Raw genomic sequence first — 19775 nt, 5'->3', positions numbered from 1 at the left:
CTAGACTTTGGTGATCCACTAATGATCTCCTGCATGGATTGTGGGTTATGGACAACACTTGGTCAGATTGAAAAAACATATGTGATTCATAGTTCGCGGTTGGACATGGAATGCCCCAATAGATATTTATTCCTAGATCATATGGATCATTTTCTAATCAATTTTTATTTTATTTTATTTATTTTAAGAATATATTATTTTTAAAATTGTTATTTGATTTTTCTGAATCTCTGGATATTTTATTTATCAAATTTGGATTTATAAAAATATAGATATTTATTTTACAATGATTTAAATATTCAAATAATGATTTTGTGTTTTTTAAAATTATAAATATAATATAAGTGAATGGGAGGTCCAATAGATCTTTTGGGCCTACCATTTCATTTGGGTGGAGCCCATTATGTACCCAAACAGGTGACTGCCCGGCCTAAAGAGACGATTTATTTTGTGGAGATCAAGCTTTAAAGCTTGAGAGATAAGCTTGGGTTGTTTTAAGTAAGCTTGAGCTTAAAAAATTTTGAATGATATTTTGGCATGTATGAGAAGGCTTATATATAAAACAAGAAATGATAATATCATGATATATTAATTTTTTATTTGAATTAATTGATGAGAAAATGGTTTAAGAAGTGGAATGGTCGAGCACGTTTTATAGGATGTTGATAGCTCATTCATGGAACATCTGTGGAATGGAGAGCTCAAATCTCTCACCTCACAAGTCACCCAAGATTAATGGTGCATATTCAAACTCACATGAATGGCCGATGAAAAAACCCTAAGAAACCCCTAATCTTGTTCAAGTACTATAAAAAAAGATTGATCCCTACCAAAATCTTTACACCTTATCTCTTACCACAACTTTCTATCTCTCTCTCATCCATCTAAAACAACTTTCTATCTCTCTCTCATCCATCTAAAAGGGATACGCCCCTCTAGGGAAAAATCTCTCTTTCAAAAAAATTTCTCTCCCTCAATGACTCAAAGGGACACGCCCCTCTCTCTCATCTTTGATATCTCATCTCAAGATGTCTCTCATCTTCTCTCATGATTTCTCATCTCTCATTGGGGTTTTAGACAATATAGTTGTAATAAAAAAGAGAAGCATCTCAATCAAACTAGATTTCAAAAAGGATTAAACTAAAATTTGAATTTGTAGTCAAAATGGTTCATGTTACATTGATGTGGCTTGTCCAAACTTGTTTTTCCAGTTGAAATTGAATGTTAATCATTAAATCTCATACCATCGAAAAGTAGTATGCCGATGTTAAATATAAAAAACCCAATTGAAGTAATCTCTGACACTCTCTTTTGTTTCTTTCAAATTTACCAAGCCTAAATTGTGTTTTCTTTGTTACTTATGAGTGTTGTTTTGTCTAAAACGTCAGAGACACGTACAGAGAAGACGCCCGAAAATGCAGTGAAGAGGATGGAGGATGTCGAAAGTGTGGGGGACATGAGTGAATGGATCCTTGCAAAGGACAGAGAGGAGAGTTTCTGTTGCCATTACTTGCACGCACAACTGAATTTACCAACTGATTCTACAGGAACTGCTGATAGAATTTGGAACTAGACATCCTCACAAATATCAAATTCATCAGAAACTTTATCCAAGCATCCTTTTGTACTCATCTTTCTTCCCTTCGGAACAAAGCGGAGATAAATATGTTCCCAAGGCATTTTCATATTAACAATCCTTTATCTTATCGGATAGACATTAAAAGGTACAAAACCAGCATGACAGTTATTTTTTCGCTTCATAAGGTGAGTTTATAGTGAAGGGAGATTGATAGGTGTCTCCCTTCATACCACAATTTCTAGTACACGAACATATCCCATTCCTGGTCCACTATACAAATACCCAATAATACGTGTTATATTACACTAGACACCATCAAATTCGCATTCTTTCAACTACTTTATTTCAGAATATAGAGAAAAAAAAACAAAAAGGAATCAATCTCTGACATGCAAAACCCTCCCTCTCTCTATGTAACTAACCATCGAGAATACCTCTCACTTGGCCCATCCAATGGATTTGAGATATTTCTTAAGCAAAAGGGCCGCAATAGCAATGGCCAAAGCAGCTGCCATCCTCGTCAACCACCTGTCGTCAATGGCCACATGGGCCCTCACAGCTGCAACGGGTTGCTGCTGTGGACCTCCCTGCTGTTGCTGCAGCTGCAACACAGCCTGTTCACCAGGCTGAGCCCGCCTGGAGACCCGCAGCCCCGCGCTAAAGGTGACCCTCAGTGGGCCTGCATTTGCATCCACACGCACCTCCCTCACATCTTCCACCACCCTCCCAGGTCCTGCCGCTCCACCAGCCGGTTCTTCATTAATGTTTGCGATGGACAAATTGTTGCTGTCGTCATCTTGCTCGGTGTGTGGTGAGTTTATTCCCTCAGTTCGAGGCTGTAGCTCGTCCATAGAAGGTTCGGTCTTGGGCACTGGGGGCACCTTACTCAACAAGTATTCGTGAATCTGTAGATTTCAAAAAGAGGTTTTTTAGAAAATTTAGGAGTAACTGGGCTAAGGGAGTACATCACAGACAATCACAATGTGCATGTTGTATGATACACAAACTCTTTATTCCCAAGAATGATGATGGAGACGAACTCTTTTTAGGTTTAACATGTTCATAGAATGCTTCATCTCCAATGTCCATCTTGAGAAAGGATGGTCGATGGCCCGCAAGTGCAATGGATAGAATACGTTTCATGCATGACTTCCATCAAATCAATGTTACAAGTGCTACCAGGGTTGCTTTTTCAGGTTCAAAGAATGATAAGGTTTTTTTGGGGAATGTTTCAAAGAATTTGTAGAGGGGTATTTACAGAGACAAACAAGTAGGTTAGTTTGGTTTGATTTGAGGGACAGAGTCCAAGGGCTCGAACACTAGACCTCCCCAATAGGCTCATACAAACAGGGCATCATGCCATTTGGCCCAAAGGCCACTTGGAATCGAGGATAGTGACATCTTTCCAAATGTTCAGTGGGAAGTAATTCATGAATATGGTGGCCTGTCGTTTTAATTGGTAAAGGTGGGAAGAAGTTCGCAAGTCCAAAACCATGGCAAGGTCGCTAATTAAATTTTTTGGGAAAAATAGAACTATAGGTTAGGAGCTAATTTGGATTCTTTTGCTTAATTTCACTGAGGGCAAGTATGGTAACCAATAGGAATGGCTAGGTACTGCAGTTTTAGGCTATTATGCTGGGGATTCCAAGGCTTAGAGAAGTGTTAATTTGCTAGAGTTTAGCACTAAGGTTGACATCTGGTTTTGCTCTAAGTAGGAGCGAAATTCCCAAATGCATATCCTTCTCTCACCAAAGCTTGGATACACTTTGATGTACACCATCCTTTTTCTTGAATAAAAATTATCCATGATTATTGATCACCTACTGGAAAAAGGAATCTACCATGAAAGAAGGAGGGGGAAGAAAAAAGAAGCAAGGTTCGGTGAAGTAACCTCATCAATGAGTTTCTGCCGATCTGGAGTACCAAACTTGGGAGGTGCTTCACGTGACTTGATCGCAAGAGCACGCCTTTCTTCCTTTCCATAGTCCAGTGAACCCAAAGCTCCATCCGGATCAGTGGGCATGAAGGCAATCAGGGCCACTAGTGCTGTCCGAACTGCAGAAATTCTCCAATGTCAACACAGTGAAATCTCTCTCTCTCTCTCTCTCTAACACACAAAACAATCTATTTCGTAAAAAAAACTGAATTGCTATTATCAGGTAATAAATATACTAGAAAATTTGAAATTCTGAATCAACAGATCCCTAATAGTAACAACATCAAATACTATGAAAGGCTATTGATACTAAACAAATTAGAAACATCAAGTTGGTATTTCCAAGCTTAATTTTGAATTTCAAACATATCAGCAACAAGTTGCTTATTCCAAGCCGCTGCACTTGCCTTACTTATCCATCAACCTTCCTGCTTTGGCCGGATGGCTTAGCATTCTTACCATGGATAACCTCCATTATGAGAGTGGCAGACCAAGACATCTGTTTCCTGTATATAGAGCTGAGGAACCTAAGGAACACCTTTTCCACATTATCCTTAAAGCAAATATATGGCATTTCTCCGTAGAAATAACACTTCAACAAAATTCAGAGGACATCCCACAATTTTTGTGTGCAGGATAGTTTCCCCAGAATCCATGTAACTCTAAGGTTTGCCAACCAACCAAAGTAGGAAGGGCTTTTACACCAGAATCCCAGGTCATCCAGGAAATACCAACCCCACCTTCCTCCCCCATAAAAAAGAAAACGAAAAAAGGAAAAACAAATCACACACACACACACAATCCCACTTCCAAGATCACCGAAACTAACCAAAGGCAACACAAAAGAAAATAACCCCTTTACCACTTCGAGAATCAAGTTTCTCCTGAGAGGGCACAAGAAAACAACACCCCCCCCCCCCCCCCCAACACACACACACAAATACAAACACAAGCACAAACACAAATGTGCATACACACACACACACATATACACAATCCCATTTCCAAGATCACTGAAACTAACCAAGGCAACACAAAAGAAAATAACTCCTCAAACACTTCGAGAATCAAGTTTCTCCTAAGAAGGCATAAGAAAACTGAAAACCCATCTATACCAATCCAAAGGCATCTTCTTTATGAGATCTCAAGGACAAAAACCCAAAGTAGTTAGACATAAAACATAGAAATTCGGTTTGCTCCCCACACCAAACAAATAACCGAAAGACGGAACTCCACTCCCATCTTGTATCCATCCCTTTAAAGGAAACCTTTGTTATAGTCAAAATCCCCATTCAAGCCCCCAAGATTCTATAATATTTTCACTAGATATTTGGTCTCCCACACCTAACATGCGGCCCATCAAGAAAATCTATTCCTGTCCCCAATCTTGCATCTAACCAATATACAAAAATTCATCCTATCAGACAACTAAAATAGCCCTGTGAGATCCAATTATGTTTCTCTTGGCTCAAATCCTTCATAAATTATTGTCACTTACATATGTCTCCTCCTCCACACTAAACCAAAGAGCATCAGATTCATTCTCCAGGTTAAATGTTTTATCTACATAGAATCTAAAACATACAAAATTAGTGTCCTAGAACATCAAAACCTGAATGCATGTTTAACAACCAACAAGAACCATGGAATGCTACCTTACAACCAAAAGTCAGTTAACACATAAACACTAGAAAACAGTTGATTATTATACATCAGAGGAGTCTAATTGTCTGTATATGTAGCACCACACTCATATAGACTGCAAATCAAATCCAAAGAGCAGAGTAAATCTTGGGTACCCTATACCTTGCTCCATACTCAATGCATATTCCAAGAGATAGTACACAATGATCATATGACCAAATCAAGCTTGTGGCCATAAGGTGCAACAAACAATTAATGACTTGATAGTGATAGAGAGTGGGGCCTGCCAAACATGACAGCGTTTCAGTTGTGTCCCACTCTCTCTCCGTCACCATCCAACCATTGATTGGACGTTATTTGATGCGCTTATATAGATCATAGTATACTTTCCCACATCCCGATGCCCATCATGGACATGAACAACCATAAATGGCAATAAAATGAATGTTCATTGAATTTCATGTGTGACAAACCAAAAAGAACTAAAAAATATGTAACCTTTCTTCAAATGCTATCTGACACAAAAACACCAGATACCAGTTGCAAATGAAAATGAAGGGTATTGTTATGGCACCATCCTCGTAGACTGCAAACCAAGTAGAGAGCAGCCTATGAATTTTTGGTGCTAATAGTATATACCTACTCCAATGTTCAGTACAGATTTCTCAGAGCATTAAGGATCCAATGATTTCCAAGAACATTGAAGTTTATATGTGACAATGCGTATATTAAAAGCAATCAGAACTACAACACATCCAAAAGGCCATCTGCCACTAAGGCACCAGACAACAATTTCAAATGACAAAGAACATTCTCTATAGCACCATGCTTGAGTAGACGGCAAACCACATGCAAAGAGAAAATTCTGAATGTTTGGTTGGCTCTCCACATTCGGTATGTATTTTCATACCAAGAACATTGAGGAGCATATAGGTTTCTTTATCATAATGGACGATGATATAGTTACTATCCTGAGTGACAGTGACATGATGAAGTAGACTGTGTAAATAGCACATTTCATGCAAAACCAAGCTTAACCATAAATTCCTAGACTTAGAGATCAGGCCAACAAAATTTGCTATCTACTTAAAAAGCATAAATGACAAACTGGAAGCTTACCTTACGATAATGGAAACTTTTAGAGTTTTACATTGAATATACAATATTTATTAGATTATTATTCAACCAGAAGCCATCTAGTTAGGAGTTTCAGGAGTTTCCAAAAATGGCTTTCTAGAAGAGCATAGTAGTGCCCGAAAAATGGTGCAATAGGTCATGAAAGCAATTCGTAGGTCACTGCAGCCCCATGATCGTATATACTACAAATCAGCTGGAAAGAACAGACCGTAAATACTCCATGTCAAGAATGAAAGCATACAACAAAATATCCCATCAAGCATCAAGAGGTACCACATTTCCACATAGGATAAAATATCCATAACATTGCTCTAGGTACCTTTTTTCATTTTGATAAATGACATTGTACTACATACAAAAACAAAGCACCCGAAACTATATTATTGCTTTTCAACATTTTATCATAAACAAACTAAACAAGCTAACTTTAATAAATAATTTTTTGTCTCTGAAGCTACACAACGATTAACAAGAACTGACCTTGCATAAGACTATATGTCAGGTAATAATTGGAATAAATGCAATTGGACAAGTTTCTACAATTAACTGAAAGATCAGGAAAAACAAATTAGATATGTCTATCTAGTCTGCTTGATTGTGTCATCTCTACCTATGCAGGCTGGCATTCCTATATATAGTTCTTAATTTGTATAAGGAGAATTATGAAACCCCAACCCAACCAAATAGGGAGATGAAGAGTTAAATGCCCCACCAGGACCTTGAAGCCTTTAATCTTGGTTTGGTTCTAGGTATAAGTTCTTTTTTTTTTTTTATGTATTATCTCTCCTCTTGATCTAAGAAGGGTGAGGACCTTAAACATTTCCTTAACAAGTACCAAGCCCAGGTAAAAGAGGTGGGTTATGTCAGGTAGGCAACCAACACAAATTTTGCAGCTTTGCCAAAACTTTTCCATGAATCCTGATAGCCGACCCCAATTAGTTGGGAAAAGGCATTGATGATGATGATTCTCTCTCCTCTCTCCCTTATTTTCCCTCCTCCGCTCTCACCTCCTCTCTCTCCCTTCTCTTTCTATTTTCTCAGCCCCCACCACTCACTCTATGCTACCTCACTTGTATATGCTTAATAAAGTTTTTGATTTTATATGTTACACAAGTCACTCTCCTCAGCAACATCACCTCTTCCCTCTCTATCTTCTCTCCCAAATACCTCCACTTAGTTCTCTCTCTCTCTCTCTCTCACTCTTTCTCTATCTCTCTCTCTCTCTTAACAACCCTCTTCTTGCACACACTCAACTTCCTCCACTCTTTGCCAATGATATGAGCACTCAAGCACCTATTGTGTGGGATGCAATCTATCTTTCTTGTCACACAAGTTTTAAGCACCCGAAATGTGGGCTGCCATACACTCATTTTTTGATAAACATTCTTCTTTGTTTATAGTTGGGAATTTTTTGTAAAAAGCACCCAGCTTGTGGGCTGCGCAATACTCACTTTCCGTGAGGTCTCTTAGTAATATATTACTGTCAACAGTCTCAAAAAAGAAAAAGAGAAAAAGAAAACAAGAACTTCAAACCGTTAACCTAGAGGGAAATGAATAATCTCTCTCCACACCAATTGACAATGGTTTTTACTCAAATACAACAAATGAAAAGATTTGGCACTCTACGTCCTGATTACAGCAGGTTCTCTATGGACTGCCAAGTTATTTATTAATTACAGCAAGTTCTATAGCAAGTTCTTTATGGACTACCAAGTTATTTTTGTCATCATCATCATCCTCAAAATCTTTTCCCAACTATTTGGGGTCGGCTACAAGCATACTGGTCTGTCATTCTGTTCTATTTAGGGTCATACCCTCAATGAGGCCATAAGTCCTCATATCTTTTGTCATTACTTCCAATCATATTCTTTTGCCTTTTTTGAGCCTTCCATTTGAACTACCTCGCACCTCCTAACAGGTGTTGTACTATGGCCAGTCCACCTAAGTCTACTTTCTCTATTTTTTTTGAATAAAAGTTTACTTTCTCTCTTCTTATCACCTATTGGAGCCACAACTATGTGTCCCGAATGTATTCATTTCGAAGTCTAATTTCTCACCAAGTTGATGTAGTATCTAGAGACTCCTTTCTTTTCCAACACCCACCAAATCAAATCTCGAGGTGCTCTATCATAAGCTTTCCCTAAATCAATAAAGACCATGTGTAAGTTTTTTCCCTTTGCCCAAAACTTCTCAATCAGTTGCCTAAGCTTGAAAATAGCCTCAATTGTTCACCTCCCTGGCATAAAACCAAATTACCACTTATGTATTTGCATTTTATAAATAGGAGGAAAGCACCATCAATTCACTGTTGGCTAGGGGACTTCCCATCAGCCATAGTGCTAGGCTCTCATTCAATTTGTCTCCAAGGGTCTAACATTCACTGTCAGACATTGGAAAATGGATGTTTCTTGGGGGCTGGAGCAATAGTGTGCCCCTAGGGAGCATACTGCAATTTCCCAATTATAACTTTATTCAGATATATTTAAACATAATACATTCAAGTCTATTTCATTCAATAAATCTCTCTTTAGAGAAAATTAATCCAATTACCGTAAACCTCATGCTCTAATGTCTAACTACTTCACAATCAGTAAAACGATAGACAACATAAGTACTTTGTTTCAGCGCTACAAAAACAAGTAATGTGTCAAATTCTTCAATGTAATTTCCTAGAGTTTCTCTTCGGCAATATAGAAAATGACCAATTTCAAATTGAGATGCAGTCTGTCTGATTACAGGTTATTTTTAGTGCAATGAGAAATGGCTCTATAAAAAGTTGAAAGGCATCATTCATAGCATATGGAACTACATATTATAGGTTGAGCTACTACTTATTACGGAGTGAGCTACTATTTAGTGACAGTGGAAAGGAATGCATGAATGATTATATCCAATAAAAAACAAAGCATGAGAAAGAGAAACATACCACTCCAAGATGGCTGCCAATGCTCAGGGTGATGATTCGATATGCTTAAGCATATCTTGGTTTGCGTTTCAAACCGCCCGTTTGGCTGAAATGAAAGGAAGAAAACATGTCATTAAGCACGCAATGTTCAAAGTTTGTATCAATCTATGCCCCTAAAAGACGTTCTCCAAGCAGTAGCAAAGAATCTCGCCACTTCAAAAAATGGTAAGAGAGAAGATCAATACCGTTAGCAACACAAATGCTGGCGGCTGAAATGGATATTCTGCAGGTAACTGGATACGTCCATGATAGACTCCACCTTCAAACTCAGTATCACAAGGACCCCTTATCGCAAATTGCCATTCAAAAATATTTTCCTGATGAGGAAAATAAAGAATTACCAATTTATTTAAACTTGAGAATTAGGACATGTTATCGTCAAACAATAGTACTTTTTAATTTTATTTATAAGCTAAAGCATTTAAATATTATTAGAAGCTTCATTAGCATGCAACTATATTGCATTTCACAACTTGCCAATACAAGCCTTGTTCCTGGCCACATTTTCACTTGATCAAGCAAAAAGTGCATGATAAACATATGAAATAAAGACAGTAACATAATATAACTTCTGAACTATACCTATTTTATTTAACGAAAAGGTTTATATAAGGATGCTACCTTATAATGTCGAACTACGGATGCCCCTCAAAATCCATCGGAAAAGGTAGTTTTAATGTTGAAAAACCCTTTGATTGATCATCTCAACAACTATGAAAAATAAAAAGATTTTAAGTTTCAGAAATATTGCATTTTACAACATATGAAGATTTTCATATGTTTATAGATCTACTTGATTTTAACCATTTTTTAAATTTAGAATTTTATAATTAGATATAAAAATAGATTTTGAGATTATCCTAAGAACATTTTACATCAAAATTATATACCATGATAAAATTTGAAGGTGCACCTTACCTCTACACCTATGGATGCATCCGTATGTAAACTGCCCCCTTTATTTAATATATAAAAAAAGGTCCATTTTTTCTTCTTCTTTGTGAGATTCAAATACCAGAGGGGAAGAAAAACTTAGAAAGTAAAAGTGCATACATCCTCCACAAATCAAGGACAATAGAGAATAATTTGCGAACTCCTATTCTACTTGGAAAAATGTGTAGCGGCCTGTCTTCCCCACTGAATTACCCCAAAAAATAAATATCAAGGACAATAGAGGTAGATGACTCGCAAGGGGAGAAAGAGAGAGAAAGAGAGAGAGAGAGAGAGAGAGAGAGAGAGAGAGAGAGAATAATTCAGAAACACAATAACGCTAAAGAGAATAAATGCATCATTCTGTACTGATACAAATACATATCCTTAGATCCATTTGCAGAGGAAACTCCCAAAACAAAACCGCATTTAGACAACTCTACCGATTCACTACGCATATGAACCCTAAAAAACAAGTGATCCAACTCGTCAAAACCCCCACAAAAAACCAAAAATTTAATTTTAACAACAGAAAATTTTCAATGATTCAGAATCAAAAGTTCAAAACTACACAATGCTTAGAACACAATTCAACAGAAAAATGACTCAAACAATAAAATCCCGTTCAAAGCCCTAAAAACAAATTTCAACAATTAAGACCCCTCAAACCCTAGGACCATTCCAATACCAGAATCACTTCACCAGTTCCCATCAAATACCCCAAATGAAAATAATGCCATAAAAACCCACAAACTGCAGGTAAAAACACCAATAAATAACCATCAATGTATTAAAAATATAGAAAAATGAAAGGTTGAATACCTCAAGAGGAAGGCTCATGTAGTCACCGCTGGGGTTTTCCTGCATCTCCTTCACCTCCTGTAAAATCCTCTTCACTGAGGGGTTTTTTAAATTGTACCGATCTTCCGCCATTTTCAGGGAGATGAAGAAAAGCAGTAAAATGAAAAAAATGGCAAACGAAGGCAATTTGCAGGATCTGGAAAGGGATTTTCGGTAAGTTATACGCGTGAATGGCTGCAGCCTTCTGATCTAAACACGTTGTCCAAAATCCATTGACGGTGTGGATTTTAGCAAGTCGTCGATTATTAATTGGCTGCCTTGAAATGGCGCGAAAGCAAACAACACCATTTTCACGCTTTTACTTTATTTACTTGGAATTTATGGTGAGAAAATCAAGGGCGGGTATTGCCTCACGTTAAAATTAATTTATCGTTAGAATATGAGCTCTCCCGATATTATCTCATTAATATCTTATACAAGACTAATGATAGCAAACAAATATTTTCGAAATCCTTAACTAAGAGAGAGACTTTTAATTTTGTAATGAATTTTTCTTAAGTAATTGCTCGTTGATAATATAAAATTTGGAAGAACCTTAATGACCATATAGATTTTTACATTTTAAAAATCGTGGTTCAGTGCCTAAGAAATAGTTTGAATGTCGATTCTCTAGAGCTTGAATTTTGGAAAAAAATTAGAAATCCCTCAAACTTTCGTTTTAACATCCAAATGTTTTAAAACCCGATGATTTCCCATTTGGATCGTCAATTCAAATAGGAATCGGAGACCGCATTGGTTGTAGGATGTTTTGGGTCCCGGCCTTTTTCCCCTAAATCCTCTTTTATATGTTTTTCTTATTTCTTTTAAAGGCCCGTGTGGATAGAGAAAATTAATCATTTTAGATATTTGAAATCCATGGATTTTCATTATCAAGGATATTGTCATGGACTCCTCAAATATTTTATTTGGATAAACTATACAAAATTCATAGATTCTTTACAATCATTTCCATTTCCATTTCCATCGTTTGGTAATTAAATAGATTTTCAATTTATCAAGGAAAAAAAAAATGGTAGTAATTCAATGAAACATGATTAGTAGGTAAATAGTTATTACAAAATACTATTCAATTTATTTAATAATACATGATATTTTTAGAAAACACTAATATTAATAAACCAAGACAATTATTAATAATGATTTATTAATGCATCATTACTCAACAAGACATAATTATTCTACAATATTCATGATCATTACCTGCCCTACAAGGCCATCAAATATTTTATAACATTGATGGCCATTACATTTACCATTCATAACATTCACGACTATCATATTCCTTAGCATTCATTATTAGCAAATCATGGTTATCGAAAAATATGATTTTTATTAAAAATGGATATTTCATAAAATACAATTATTTAATAATACATAATTACTAAACAAGACATAGTTATTCTACAACATTTATGACCTGCCTTACAAACCCATCAAATATTTCCTAATAATGATGGCCGTCACGTTTCCTGCCATTTATAACATTCATGACAATCATATTCCCTACCATTCATAACATCCATGATAATTTTCAGCGTATAAAACTTAATCGCATTTGATAACTTTCATACAATCTATAACCATCATATTCAATAATATTCCATAACATTCACAAAATTCATGGCCTTACCAAGCCATAACAATCAAGCGCGGTCCAAAAATAGTCATGACCATCAAGGTGTGACTGTCCATATCATATTACCCAAGAAAAATAGTATCAAGCACGACAATCAGTATAACTTTCATAAATCCATTTGACTCATCATTAAGTTTTTTTAGTAGAGTACAAGTCAATCACTAGCATCAAGTAGAAAGAGCCACTGGTCCTTGCATAACTCCAACTCCATATCTATGAACATTTGTCACACCTCAAGAATTTACAATACTGTTATTCCTGAGATGCGACAGACAAAACATATATACATCTATTGATAGGACAAATTTATAGTGGCGAGGTCTTACAAAGTAAATAAAGAAAGCTAGTACAACAACAGTATCTTCCAAGGTTGATCTTGACTAGCACTCAAAATGAATCCGCAGTTATCCTGAAAAAATATTTACCATAGTTTAATGAGTTTGGTTACTCAGTAAGTGATCATCACAATCCTAAAAATAATCATGATTGAAAGATATCAATATTTTCCAAAATGAGATCTATGAACAGAAATGCATCAACAGTTTCACTTTCAATAAATGCATAATTAAGTGTAATCCGAGTAATTGAAATGCTTATAACACTTTTAACGGCAGTACATAATTCAAAGGATTTCACAAAATACCCTACTGGCGCCCCAAGTAGGTCACCTATATACCCCATCAGCGTCCTGATGGGTCCACTTAATCCCTATCGACGTCCCAGATAGGTCCACTTAATCCCTGCAGGTCCACTTATACCTCACCGGCGTACCGGATGAGTCCACTTAATCCCTACCGGCGTCCCAGATATGTCCACTTATACCTCACTGGCGTACCGGATGAGTCCACTTGCATACTTAAATTATTTTTAAATCTCTTTAAACATTTGGAAGCAGCAATATCATTTACTCAACATATCACTGAAACCATTAATATGAATTTCATTTAAACCATTAATAACAGTCACTCTCTATAATATTTCAAAAATAACCAATCAAATATTTTGGGCTCAAATTTAGAAAGGTAGCAGTTTGTGAAGGCATTCTAGCATAATTGCCAATTTAATATGTATAAAAAAAACTCTTACAGAAATTCAAGAATACGGAATTATCACAATTTATGGGATACAAATAAACATTTCACAACAATATTATAATCAATTGCAAAAATGTCAATTTTTAAATAATAAGGCAGTCATTTGCACATGAATTTTTCAATGTCTAAATATTCAAAACAGTAGAAGGAAATATCACCATTTATTTATTTTTTTACTAAAAGCAGAAATATCACATTTATTTCTAACAATAAACAAGAAAAATAAATAAATTTATTTTTCTAATTTACATCATTCAATATTTCTAACATAGATAAAATATCACAATTTTTATCAAAAAGATTATTTTTCAAGATAATGAGGTCACGTTCGCATAAAATTTATCGCGCCTAAAATTCATGATAATAAGTAGAAATAATTATTTCATTTTATTTTTAAAAATAATGGATTATTTTTCGAGACAATGAGGTCACTTACACACAAAACTGATAAAATAAAGATCCTAGACGGAAATATCACTATTTATTAAAAATAGACTATTTTTCAAAAAGACGATGTCACTTACTCACAAATGTTTAAGAGGGAGCTTCCAGTAAAAAAATTCGGTTCGAGAGAGGAGTTCACTGTATTTCGACCAGAGAGAGAGAGATCTCAAAATTTTCTAGGGTGGGAGTGCTTACCTCCCCTATTTAAATTCTTATAACGTATTATTATAATATTTTATTACGCTCTACCTCATACCTGAGGTGTCGCGTTAAGCGTCTGCTTTTAACATACGAAAACCACGTCCGCTAAAGGATGTGGCCAGCAGCAAGCAGCAACTGCAAAGGCTGCAAACAAAAGCAGCAGCAAAAGTTTAAACCAAGTAAAAGTTTTGAAAATAGTGATGGTCCCCAATGACCATCATACTCAATCAGACCATCACCTATTTAAAAGCATCTTTTCTCTTTTTTTTTTTTTTTTTTTTTTTTTTTGAAATTTTAGGATTGTTACAACATTGTTGCAATATTATGGTGTTCGACAAGATATTTAATTGCTCTCAAATAATCATAGGATGTAAGTGCCTCAACCCTCTTCGGTTCTGTCATTAACTCCATATTATTTACAACTATCTGCCTCTTCTTAGTTCCATTGCATTATCAACAGCAACTGCGATATCAGAAATAGAAGCGACAATTGCCTCAGCCACACGACTTCTCTTCGTTTCTGGTTGTTTTCTCTTTGAAGCTGATGAAGTAGTATACTGTCGAGATATACCATCTCCATACGTAGAAGTTGTTGATTCACCGAAGTCATAGTCATCACCCCCTCACTGTCAGAGAATGGGGGAGAATAGATCTCGATGCTCACAGAGTGGGCTTAGAGAGAGAGAGAGTTTGTAGTATGAGAGAGAGAGCTTAGCGAGAGAGAGAGAGAGCTTAGCGAGAGAGAGAGAGAACAGAGGCCACGACCTGGTTAAAGAGAGAGTGGGAGGCACAGGGGATTACCTAGTTAGAGAGAGAACATGGGCGTGGCCTGAAGGAGTGGGCTTTAGAGAGAGAGATATTGTGTTTAGGTTATAATCAAGCCAAAGAGTTTACTCCAACCCGTTCTAACAAATGATGATTAAGATGAGATTCAACATTTTGTAGATATAACTAACCCGCTATTAAAGATATCAAAGAAAGAAATAATAAAAAAAGACCTATAGTATATAGATCCTCATTGATGCACAAGCTGCTTGCATACCACCATTGATAGAGACCGGAATAAGAGATATTCAATGAACCTAGAGCACGACCTCGAGTAAAGGCTTTTATAACTAGTTGACCAAAATGAGGATCCAAATTGCATAAGCAATAGAGCATATAAATAAAGTATCCTATACCCGTCAAATACATACCTGGAACTATGTAGAAAGATTATTACTAACTATCCAAAGTAAGAAGTGAAAATATCCCGATAAAGACATTCCCCAATGATACCATCATGACTCTCGAAGTCATGTGCAGTTGCATTATCAAACCAAATATGATGAGTAGTAGGGTCCTAAGCTAAGCTTCTGCTAAACCTTGAAAATCTAAATGCAGTTGCATTATCAAACCAAATATGATGAGTAGTAGGGTGCTAAGCTAAGCTTCTGCTAAACCTTGAAAATCTAAATGCCATAATGCTCCTAATCATTACATTACCGAATAATTATTTTTAAAAAGAATGCCCTTGTAATAGCAATTCTACCCAAAAGATATTGGGTTACTCCTACAAGGTATCCTTGGACAATGCGCAAGGTTCTATGTTGAGTAGCTGGAGCAACTTTTAAGTTGTTATGAGCCCGAACGAGGGATTCAATAAGTTATTGCCGCCCGCTAAATAGAAATATTAAATTGAAGACCTAAACAAAATGAGCACATAGGGAAAAAAAAAAAAAAAAAAGGCCCTATGCGAATAATGAACAATCATAAGATTAGATTACCTAACATTCTCAAATGAATTTTAAATATTTTTTATAAAATAATGTGAAGTTTAAATATTTTGTATAAAATAATGCCAACAAATCATAGTTATTTTACATGCAAAAATCCCAAGGCAAGCAAGATTAAAATTAATTTGTGCCTAAATGAAATCAAAATTAATAGAAATTGTTAGAATAAAGGGTTCTAACAAATTACGGACCTCAGAAGATACGATAACCAGGTAAGAGGTTAACCGAATCATATTTAAAGAATTGAAAATGTTTGAGATTAAGAGAGACATATGGTAAGCATATGTACGTAAAAAAAGAGACGTAAAGAAGATTAAAGAAAATTAGAGGGCAACCTACTTGGTGAAGCCGAACCTATAGGCTTGAGACCTGAAAATTGGGGCTTGGATTAGACTAAGGCGTAGTGAATTGACCTTTCACCTCTTGCCCATACATTTGCTTTAGCTAAAGATGCTCATAACATGCTTAAAACTTTCTATGTTTCTCCCACAATATAAAGCTTATATACTTCCTCTTATACATCCAACCGTCCATTCTGAATTGAGGGCTAAGATTGCCCCAATCACAATGTCACGTCTCTACACTATTTTATTTTCAATGTTTTTTTATAAACTATTTTGACACCAAATTTTGTATGTCCAATCCTCTATTAAACTCGCACCAGTGAAAAATATAAAAATAATATTTTCAATAAAATAAAATGACCAAAATACCCCCAAAACTTTAAGGGGTATTTTGGTCATTATATTTTATCAAAAAAATATTTTTAATATGTATTATAGGTGCTCCCCAATGAGAAGAAGACACGTACCAAATTTCATATTCATACAATTTGTATAAAAAAACTAAAAATAAAATACTTTAAGACGTCGAATCTAAGATCAAATGATGAGTGACTCTTTTGATCAAAATTGGACAGCTAGATGGTAGGGGAAACATAGATCTTCTATGCTGTAAGGAAAGTATATAAACCTTTATATATATATATATATATATATATATATACACACTCACATGGGTAAAAGTCTCTCTCTCTCTCTCTCTCTCTCTATATATATATATATATGGGCAAAAGTCTATATAAGGGTGAGGCCCTAAATAATCAAATCAACGCACATACCAAAAAATTCACTAGAAAAGTATCAATGCCTAAAAATCCTCAAATCAATCATCTCGGCTTCAAAATGTTTGAACACACGAAAAAAAAAAAAAAAGGATTTTTAGTCTTGTAAATAGTGCATATTATAATGCATTTTTTGAACCATCAATTTTCAAGATTTTCACATGTTCATAGGTCTGCTTGATTTACATTATTTTTTAAGTTTAAAATTTTATAATTAGATGTGAAAACAACTTTTTAGGCCACTAGAACGATTTCTAATACTGAAACAAAAGATTGGCTTTCATGATGACATTTTCAAGTCCGTTGGTTAGGGAGCATGGAGCATGGAGCATGCGATTGTGTAGATTAAGGACTATATAAACTACTATGGGATAGAATTAGGGAATTTAGGTGGGTTGGAGTTAGGTTTTATGTCCACGGTAATTTAGGAAAGGCAGCTAGGTCTGGATCATATGGGTCTAGGATTCCGGCACCCACGAATTCCTCAAGGTAAAGTAAGGTATCTTCATGCTTTTAACGTCCATCTATAATGATATTACAAGCACATGTGTTTCTTTAGTTCTCTTTAACCTCCACCATGCTTCTCCATTTTTCAAAGTTTCCCTAAATTAGTTTGCAATTATATTGTCTTTTCCTCTGTGTTGTGCCTTCGGAATATAGGGCATTGGCTTTCTATGTTTCTTTTCCAATCCTTTAGAAATTTCTATTAATTAATTTTGTATAGTTTTTATTCACTTCTTTGTTTTTCAAAAAGTTATTTATCCAATTTCATGCTTTTTAATCTAGGTGGGGTTTGTATAAGGTTAATACCTTTAACGATCAAAGTAAGGCTCACCTTCAAATGATGCCAATAGATGTTGCTTTATTGTCGAAATGATTGTCTAAAAATATATTTTTATATTTAATTATGAAATTTAAAGCTTCAAAATAGATAAAAATCTATTTTCATCTAAGACATTTGAAAATCTTGAAAATTAACCATTTGGACAATATATTACAAGATGCAATGTTTCTAGGAATTATGTTTTTTTTATAGTTTTTGTGCAGCATTTTATAGTTTTAATTATGTTGGTAGCATACCTGCTTTGCTTTTCCTAGTAAATTATCCTTGAAACGCTACAAGGTGAGACATTTTAATGTCAATATAACTTTAATTTTTAGCAGGATACCTAAAATAATTGTTCTCAATTAGTTTTGAGGACACAATTTTCGTTACTTTTAGTAATACCAGTAAGCAAACGTAATTTCGTTACTTTTATCGTGATATTGAAGGCAAGAGCGGTTCGTTCTTTTAGTAAACCAAACGTAATTTCGTTACTTTTATCGTGACAATATTGAAGGCAAGAGCGGTTCAAGAGAAAATCACGCTAATAATTAAGGGCACGTTTGTTTCAGGGAATATTTTTATGTGAAAGAATTATCTAGTAGTTAGGTGTGAAAATATTTTTACATTAATTGATCTCAAGTCATCTTTTCACATCAATTAGTAGTTAATTGGTGTGAAAATATTCTCATACTTAACTGTATAAAAGAATTTTTTCTTGTGATAATATTTCCCAAAAAAATATTTTCACATGAACCAGACGTGCCCTAAAAGTACATGAAAAATGGAGTTGTCAATTTTTCGTGTCATTTTAAGGCAACTAAACTTTATTTTTCTTATATTGGATATTAAGAACTAAAATTTATTTTACACAATAAAATATATTTATTTGAAATTTTTTATACAACAAGTTTTAGTATCATGCATATAAAGTACATATTACAATATTGCTGCGATGAATGTCTAGAAGAGTGAGGACCTTTCCTTAATCCGTCTCAAGCTAGGTTAAAAGAGGTGAGTTGTGTTAAGTAAGTGGCTAACATAAAACCTTACCAAAACTTTCCATGAATCCTTTCTAATTAGTTAGATAGTTACCTAAAAAGGTAACAAAAATATATTATTTTATTATCTTTGAACACTAATTCTTTTAAAAAATCTTAAATGCAAGTTAAAAATTCAAATATTTGTTGCCTAATAAGAAATATCTTGAAAATCTGTCATCTAAATTGTAATTTTTAAAAGAGGTTTAAAACTTGCCCAAATTTTTAGTTGAGTATCTAAATACGATCATATTTTAAAGATTTGACAAAAAAATTCAAGGTTTAATATGGATTTTTTATTAGAAAAAAGTTTATATAAGTGCGAGGCTCTAAACAATCAAATTAGAATGCACCTCAAAAAATTCACTAGAACAGATTATTTTAATGCCCAAATATCCTCAAATTGATCATCTCAATCTCAATATGCATGGACATGAGAAAAAATAGATTTCAAGTTTCAGAAATAATACATTTTGTAATGAATTTTTGGATCATCAATTTTCAAGATTTTCAAGTTTTATAGATTTGCTCGATCTACATAATTTTTTAAGCTTGAAATTTTATAATTACAAATGAAAGTATATTTT

General features: G+C 34.8%; 1 protein-coding gene across 1 annotated transcript; it reads right to left on the bottom strand.

Annotated features, from left to right (window-relative positions):
• Positions 1–1679: 1679 nt before the first annotated feature.
• Positions 1680–11272, bottom strand: UBC32 (ubiquitin-conjugating enzyme 32). The gene is made up of 5 exons (XM_006840375.4): positions 11014–11272; positions 9447–9578; positions 9223–9307; positions 3471–3634; positions 1680–2484 (listed from the first exon to the last, which is right to left on the bottom strand). The coding sequence occupies exons 1-5, from the start codon at positions 11122–11124 to the stop codon at positions 2017–2019; spliced, it is 960 nt and encodes a 319-aa protein (XP_006840438.1). The 5' UTR covers positions 11125–11272; the 3' UTR covers positions 1680–2016.
• Positions 11273–19775: the final 8503 nt, after the last annotated feature.

The sequence above is a fragment of the Amborella trichopoda genome, chromosome 2, assembly GCF_054954075.1.
Source record: "Amborella trichopoda isolate Santa Cruz 75 chromosome 2, AtrichopodaSantaCruz75HAP2 v2.0, whole genome shotgun sequence".
Taxonomy (NCBI): domain Eukaryota; kingdom Viridiplantae; phylum Streptophyta; class Magnoliopsida; order Amborellales; family Amborellaceae; genus Amborella; species Amborella trichopoda.
This window is presented reverse-complemented; position numbering and strand designations above follow the sequence as displayed.

Bases quoted from the DNA above. Each gene is read 5' to 3' on its own strand.
- UBC32 (XM_006840375.4), bottom strand. From the start codon at position 11,124: ATGGCGGAAGATCGGTACAATTTAAAAAACCCCTCAGTGAAGAGGATT. The intron at 9,579-11,013 runs GTATTCAACCTT...TTTCCTCATCAG, and splicing joins ACATGAGCCTTCCTCTTGAG to GAAAATATTTTTGAATGGCA. The intron at 2,485-3,470 runs GTTACTTCACCG...TGAAATCTACAG, and splicing joins GGCAGAAACTCATTGATGAG to ATTCACGAATACTTGTTGAG.